Source organism: Cyprinodon variegatus, unplaced genomic scaffold (assembly GCF_000732505.1).
Source record: "Cyprinodon variegatus isolate N-32 unplaced genomic scaffold, C_variegatus-1.0 Scaffold1226, whole genome shotgun sequence".
In the NCBI taxonomy this organism is placed as follows: Eukaryota; Metazoa; Chordata; class Actinopteri; order Cyprinodontiformes; family Cyprinodontidae; genus Cyprinodon; species Cyprinodon variegatus.
This window is the reverse complement of record NW_015151679.1, coordinates 164,201-172,134: the sequence shown is the minus strand read 5'-3', so window position 1 is coordinate 172,134 and position 7,934 is coordinate 164,201. Positions and strand designations below refer to the sequence as shown.

General features: G+C 34.1%; 1 protein-coding gene across 1 annotated transcript in view; it reads right to left on the bottom strand.

Annotated features, from left to right (window-relative positions):
* The window catches only part of LOC107102267 (vacuolar protein sorting-associated protein 13B-like), a gene marked incomplete at its 3' end in the record, with an annotated part of 78,672 nt that overhangs the window by 28,819 nt on the left and 41,919 nt on the right, over positions 1–7,934 (bottom strand). The window contains exons 5-7 of the mRNA XM_015401498.1: positions 3,652–3,819; positions 2,239–2,420; positions 1,329–1,503 (exon numbers count right to left, since the gene is read on the bottom strand). Of these exons, the coding sequence (XP_015256984.1) occupies positions 1,329–1,503; positions 2,239–2,420; positions 3,652–3,819 (525 nt within the window). The remainder of the gene's footprint in view (positions 1–1,328; positions 1,504–2,238; positions 2,421–3,651; positions 3,820–7,934) is intronic.

Here is a 7,934-nt window from a genome sequence, read left to right as displayed (position 1 = left end):
ACATCAGAGCACATTCTGGAAACAAAACTAGATGTTTCCAGAGGAGAGCAGGCAGGGCTTTGGGTGAAATGCTTTAGTTCGTGCTTGAATGATAACTTTAAAAAAAATCCCCCCCACCAAAAATTCCAAAGAGGCAAAAGGGAAGTTTTTCAATAATCTTTTAAGCCGGTCGCCCTCAACAGAGATCATATATCCCAAAAGAGCAGCTCGCGCAAGGTGACCGAAAAAAAGAAAAATCTCAAACAGCTGGAAATCCTTTGAAGGAAGAATGTTGAAAAAAAAATGCTTCAGACAAAACCTGGTAGACTTAGGTGGCAAAAAAATCATAATGAGCAGCATTTTAAGAATGTTACCACGTAAAACATCTAGACTTTTATTTCTACTCTTCCCCTTTTTATTAAATATTTATAAAATCCTGCTAATAATGGTGAAATCTGTCGTCTTCTGTTGTTAAATTGTTACTATCGAGTAGATTTACTGAAGCCAATAATGACGCCTTTGGCCTGGATGTTGGATATGAGCAGCATATCTGTATACACAGAATATTTAGACATCCCTTTCTTCACTTTCTACCTTCTACAATAGTTATCTTGGAGGGGACTGAGCCTGACAAAGTTCACAAACAAGGCTTCATGTAGTTGTTAGAAAATTAAACAGAGGGAAATCATAGTGAAAGTCCTGCTAAACAACAGCAGCAGCTTATCAACGGACAAAACTACTGAATAGGTAGTGGATAGAGATCGCAGAAAAAAAAAATCTAATTTTAATAGAAGTTTTATAGCAAAGGGGAGATTATATGGAAGGAATTTTGTTCCATTGTTGTTGCAAGCTAAGAATGTGTTTTGCAAATCGAAATATAAAAAAAGAAAAGGAATCTAGAAATAAAATCTTGAAAAATGAGTTTGAGAAATTGACAGTCACTTTGCGGTTTTCAAATATTTATTCTATTTATAAATATTTTATTCCTTTCAAAATTGCAATTTTTTTAAACATTTTTAGTTGGTCAAGACCAAGTATTTGGATTTGGCTCCCACTGTGGAGAACGTCATCTACAAAAGCCAATTTTAAAAATGCAATTTCTAAAACTCAATCCGAAAAAGGGAAATAAGAAACAAATGTTTATGAAAAGATAAAAAATCAGTAAAAAAAAATTATAAAAAAAAGTTTAAATAACTTTTTTACAAAGTTATAAATAACTACTCGAAAAACCCTTTTTTGTGAAAGATTTTTCATTTCATATGTGGATACGATTATATTTCTGAAACCCACATTCCAGAAAAAACAAAACTTACTCTGGAAAAGAAATCTCATTTCTATCTTTTACTCACCGGGAGAACTTGCTCCGCCTTCCCTTAACTGACCGCTGCCCTCCTCCGCCTCGCTCTCTTTGTGCCCTCCTATCTCTCCGTAGTAAAGAGCAATAATCAGCTCTAAGATTCGGATAAACATGGGCAGCTGCTGATCAGTGATGGATAACTTCAGGCTCTCCACCATTGTGTGAATCTGAAGAAAAATAGACGATAGTTAGTCTGGGAAACTAAATACAGCCTATGGAGCAAAAACAAACAACAAAATGATAATTTCATACACACTATACTGTTATAAGCACAGAATATTACCCAAAACATCTAAGTAACATTTTCCATGGCAGTTAATCAATTCACACCTCACCGATTGAAGATTTGATTCAAATTTTAAGTTTGCAAAACCTGCAAAACCAGAAAGGGACTAAAAATATATTCCCACCATCGGCATGGTCAGATTTAACTCATAAAGTATTTAAAGGAAAGACATGTTCATGCATATATATTCCTCATAGTTATAGACACGTATAAAGTTAGAAGATAGAGAAAAAACAAAACATTTAAAGGACTGAAGTTGGGAGAAGAAATAGGCCGTGCTGAGGAGTTATAATTCAGCCTACGTTTTATTAATGAATGTTAGTATTTCCCTAATATCAGTTCACATTAAATTCCCATTGAAACAACTTAGTAGGTAAACACTGATTCAAACTTGAGGGAAAAAATTTTTCAAGTTTGCCTGAAACCTTTTAATTTTAGAAAAGTTTACAAAATGATCAAATTATTTATGGATCCTAATTTATATCATTTTAGCCCTTAAAAGCATTTCATATACATCAATTCAACAGTAATATACAGATGAAATTAATCTGAATAAATCTCCATAAAAATCTGATCTTTATCAAGTTTTCTGTTGGAACCAATTGAAGCTGCTCACTTTGATGACAGCCGGGATCTTGGAGCTGATGCTGTCGTACGTGAAATGGAGGCGGGTTCTGAAGGAGCATTTATACAACAGAGGATCCTGGTAAAACTCGATCTTCCCGCTGGCGTTCCTCTTATCCAAGCACACAGTACAGTCAGCAAAGTTTATCACTTTTCTTAGGACCAGCTCTGGGGCTATGGAGGGAAAAAAACAAAAACAAAACAGAATCCAAAGTTAACACATGATATAATTCTTAAGTGAAACAGAAATATTTTTGTTTAACTGATAATCAAAAGAGGGAGTAAATATAGAATAGTGTTTAAAGGTTTATATAGCCTCCCATTAGGTAATAAATTCACTAGAGTAATTCAAATAACAAAAAAATGGAGAAAAGTTCTAATAAATAAGAATTTCCTAAATCATAATTTAGTTAAATAAAATGCTGATTTTGAAATTTTGTAAGAAATTTTTTTTCCAAAAGTCAAATTGCCCCAGAAAAATTTAAAAATAGTAAACCGACATACCTGACATTTTTAATTATTTTTACTGTTATTATTGTATCATTATTTGTTTATTGTTATTTTATCTTATATATTTATTTCTTATATAGCAAGAGCTGCATATAAAGCTAAAATGAATCTAGATTTTTTTTTTTACATTTAAAACTAATTACAACATATTAGTGTTACTGTCTACCTTTTGTTACGTTCGCAGTCTTTACAGTGTGACTTCATCATTCTTCATGTAATGAATAGGAAGGTAGAGATTTTCTATTACAAAACATCAACAGTGACATGTCCCTATATTGGCTTAGAGTTTATCCACCTTATAAAGGCTTTGAGCCATTTTATATTTGCCATCATCATGGAAAAAAACAATTCCTGTGTCCTAAAAACTCCTTTAATAAGACAATTGTTGCTGCTTTACAGTAAAAACCTTACAACGGCTAAAACTTAAATAACAGTAAATAAAAGTAAGTAAGATTCAGGCTACAGTAATAAATTAGATCAACTCGATGGAGGATGAAACCCAGTTTGGATGTTGAGTCATTCAAAACAAAAGTATTTAACTCTTTACACTTAACCTACAAAAATGAAGTTATGTTATTTTGAGAATTTTTTTGGCCTGTTGTTGCATGATTCTATAAATTTTAGACACTCATAATGAACACAGGTTGTTGTTGTTTTTTTCTTTTTCTTAATTAGATAAACTTTGTGTGTCATTTTGTAGAACTGGTTTAATAGGACTACAGGATTCAGCAGGTTAGGTTCTTCTTTCTGACCTAATAAATAAAAGTAACCGTTACTTTATATTATATTTAAAGGCGTCGCCATCCTTTTTCTGAATCCCCATCTGTGATGAATGAATTGAGTCTTTTCCTCTCAGCTGGTTTCACATTATCCCGTGTGTCACCTCCCTGCTCACCAGTTATGTCCATGAAAGCCCTCTCCCAGATGTCGTCCACAGTGTAGCACTCTGCTGAGGTGATGTTGACCGAGAGCACGATGTCGTCTTCAACGTATTTCAGAATCAGGTTGTTCACCACAATGTTCACGTTGTTCACCACACGTCTGATTAGACTCTGCACATAACCTTAAAACAAATAAGATTTAAAAAATTACTTTATTATAAATATTAATACTATTTTAATTTTTGAAGACAAAGAGAAAAAGTTGCACAAGTGCTGGATAATATATTGAGATTAAGAAAATATTACAATAGGCTCAATTCCACCATAACTTTAGGTGGCTGTGATTAATCCAGGGGTGTCTGGTCATCATTGTTGGGTTACAGAGGTCAGGGAATACAGAGCTCCGCACTGTACATCAATTAAATGATTAACAATCCAACTAGATTGATCGTAACATTGATTCACATTTACCAAAAGTTGATTCACTTTGAGGTATTTGGTTTATAATTCATGAGAGGTCTTCAGGTAACACAGAATACATGTCAGATTAAATACTACTTATACTTCAGCGATAGTATCTAAGTGTTACTTTATTGTATCTCTTATACTATATCCGTTGGTTTTGCTGTTCTTTTTACATCTCTTTGCAGGTGATGAAGCAGATGGAAAATGTTTTATCATTATACCCCTTTTATCTCCTCTTTCTTTCATCTTTTCTCGTTTTTTTTTCTGTTTTTTCTTTCCTGTTCTACCTACATTGCAGTGTCCATACAGTATAATTTGTAAAACTCCCTGCATAATTATAATAAAGCTATTTATATGTATAAATCAAACGGAACACTATAGCGATAGCCATACTGCTCTACTTGTGAAAGTAAAATCGGTTGGGCTCTTTTTGGCATCAAGACAATTATTGTTATTATATATTATGTGTGTATTTGAAGAACTGCATACTACTTGGAGGTAAAATAATTGCCATCATGGCTTTGTCAAGCTGCTTCCTACCTTTGTGAATCAGGAAAAAGACTAAAACAAAGTGAATCCAGTAGATATTTTATTGCCTACCTGGAATGGGTGACAATAGTTGAATAAATCTCAAAATGGTATCGGTGCCCTATTTGTTGGTATTCGCCGATACCAATACCACCATTTTAGTGCAGGATCGGGGCCCCGCCCGATACTGGTATCAGTATTGGTGCAACAGTAAATGTAAGTGACACTGATTGGCTGAGGAGCCATAATGTGGCGGGTTTTCAGCAGCATTGAACGCGGACGGAGAGGATGGAGCAGAGTATTATTCAATGGCAGCATTTCTATGGAAAATTGCTTTTAAAGTCAAAGGTTGGTTGTCCCTGTGATTGACAATGTGCAGAAACAAAAACTTTATAAATGTCGGTTAGAAGCAGCTCTAATCTGAAGAAGCTCCTCACATCATCTGAACACTGATTGCCTGCTGCTGCCTTAATCAACATGTGTTCTTCACCGTTATACTATTTTTACTTGCATGGTTCAAAATTTTTGTTTACACAGATATAGTGGAATTAAAAATTCCTGCTTTTTATTTTCTGGACTATTGTAATGCCTGTTTAATACTATTGCAAAGTATATTAAAATTTTCTTAAATGGCTTGAAGAGCATTATTTCTCAGCTTCATACGGATCATAAGCAAGTTTGATGCCATCAACTTGCAAAAATAAAAATAAAAAAACCAACATGGTGCAAATCAGTATTCAAGGTTTTTAGATACGTAGAGCTTTTAATGAATTATTCATTTAAATAGCTAAATATAAAATTATATTAAATTAAAATCATAAAACTTCTGAACAGATTGATCAGAATTCAGGTTGATTTCAAGTTGTACTCCTGGGTTGCTCAACTGAGGAGTATCATGCTCTACTTTTCTAATGCAAATCTACCTCAAGGGACGGAGATGGAATTGCCTGAGCCAAGATGACATTTTCCTCTATTCTTGTATTCGATAAACAAAAAATAAACTCACAAAAAAAAAATAATAATGCCGAAGTGAAACAGTTGTTAAAGATTTAGCTCAAAAACAAAAAACTATTCAAAGGAAACGATTCAGTTTCTTAATAAAGATCAGTATAGAGTAACATAGAGTAGATCCCCATTTATACCATGGCATTAAAATGGATTAAAAAAAGATCTAAGATTTATACCTAAAAGACTCCAATCCAAAACTACAATCCAGATTTAATTTACAGAAAAAAACTTTTGTTAAGTTTCTCCAATTGAGAAGCTTTATTTTAAAGAAACCAAATAACATAACAACAAAACCACTGAAGTCTATCCTGTAAGAAATGATGATAAAAGAGAATTGATTATCATTGGGGAAAAAAGCTAATGCTGAAGCTTACTCTAAAACCACAAAGGCTAGATTAAAATTAATACAGTACAAACGATTGAGGAGATTATACGTAACTCCTGTGGAATTAAGAGATATAACACAATTATCCTGGATGTATGTAGAAAATATACAGACAGCAGAGGTGGACTTTCCCACTGTTTCTAGCAATATAAAACTAACAGACTTAAGCTTGCAGAACACTAAAAAATGCCTTGCATTCCAGTGGAGGAAATTTACGGCTCCAACTGTTGTACAAATGCTGTTAACTCCAGAATAACTTATATACTGAAGCAGCAGGCATTAGAAAATATCAACCTGCCTTTTAACAAATACACTTAAGACATAAATATATTGGATGTTAAAGATGAATGACATATTTTAGCCTTTGCTGTTCCTATATCGAAAAAATAAATAAAATGTAGAAACCTGTTGATATCCCACAGGTTTTGCTAAAGGTGCATGTATGCAAATGTGAAGATGTTTTTATTCTACCATAGGTTGCATAAGTTTACCGATGCCTGCATGGTTCGCAGTTTTCTTATTTTCTTTTTTTTAAAATAAATAATAATTTTGCTGAAAAATATGAAAGAAAGGACAGTTGAAAAACAATGGATGGGTAATAAAGAAAAAATACAAAAAAATACAATTTCAGAAGACAGCTGTACTTTCAAAACTTTTCTTTTTTATTTAAATGTTTTTTAAAGTTTCATATATTGATTTTTTTTTTTTTTTGGTTGTACAATGCTAGTAATAATTTTCCATCTGAAAAAAAAATGTCAGCCGACAGAGAAACATAAAACACATGAAAAAAATACTGAGTCACATGTTGGTGTTATTATATTATTGTTTACAAAAGCAGGAGAAAGTCGTTTTGAAACAGCCAACGAATGATGAATAAAGCCATAATAATGGCAATAAAGCCACACGATAAGGGAAATGAATCATTCTTGGATTAAAACCCCACTTTTACAACCTGAAAGTGTTTCTCATCCAAAGGGTCGTCCCCTAAAGAACCAGGGACCAGGCTATATGGAACGGTGACCTTTCACAGGCAGCTACAATTTAAAACAACAATTTCACAGGGGGAAAAAAACACAACAACTTTGCAGGGAGTTAGAAAATTAGGAGCGAACTTGAAATGACACAGGTTTGTGGGATTTAACTGCCGAATATGAAAATATACAACAACAAACCCTTCCAACCACAGCGACAAAACCACTTTTCATCCCTACTGTCCAATGTTTAACTTGCGTACGACAAATTCAAACATAAACCTTTGCTGATTTTGTTTCCTTTCCAAACCCAATGTTTAATTTCCTGTATCTGAACACTTGGCTTAGGGAAGAGGAGAATCAATAATTAGGCAGAACTAAATAGTGCTGTTGACAGAAAACGTGTAGAGCGGGTCTGCAGATTGGCATAATCCAATCATCCAAATTCTCCAGTGTCTGACCAGGCAGAGTGGAAGGAAGAGAGGATGAAGGAGTATAAACTTCACTCATAAAGGGAGATTATGTTCCTCCCGCTTGAGAGAGGTCTTTAAGGCATCTGGGGGGGGGAGTGAGAGATCTGTGGGAATGCCAGCATGTGCGGCTGTGATTCCGGGGTCAGTAAGAAAGCTGCTGTTGCACCTGCAGCCTTGGTAGTAAAACTACCACTTTACCCCCTGCTAGTTTACTCTCTGGATCCAATTTAGCCATTACAGGGTGTCCCCTTTTCTTTTTTGCACTCTTTACAATTGTGCCTGGTCTTGCTTAGGAGCAGTTAAGCCCTGAACAGGTTTGGTTTGCAAGCTATCCTGCAGCTCTAAACTACACACACAAAATGAGTGGAAAACACGTCAACATCAGAACAAGCCGAATGTCTCCTCCTGATTACAGTTCAACAGAAAAAATATCTTCCTGTAATGTGATTATTATGGATTTACAAATA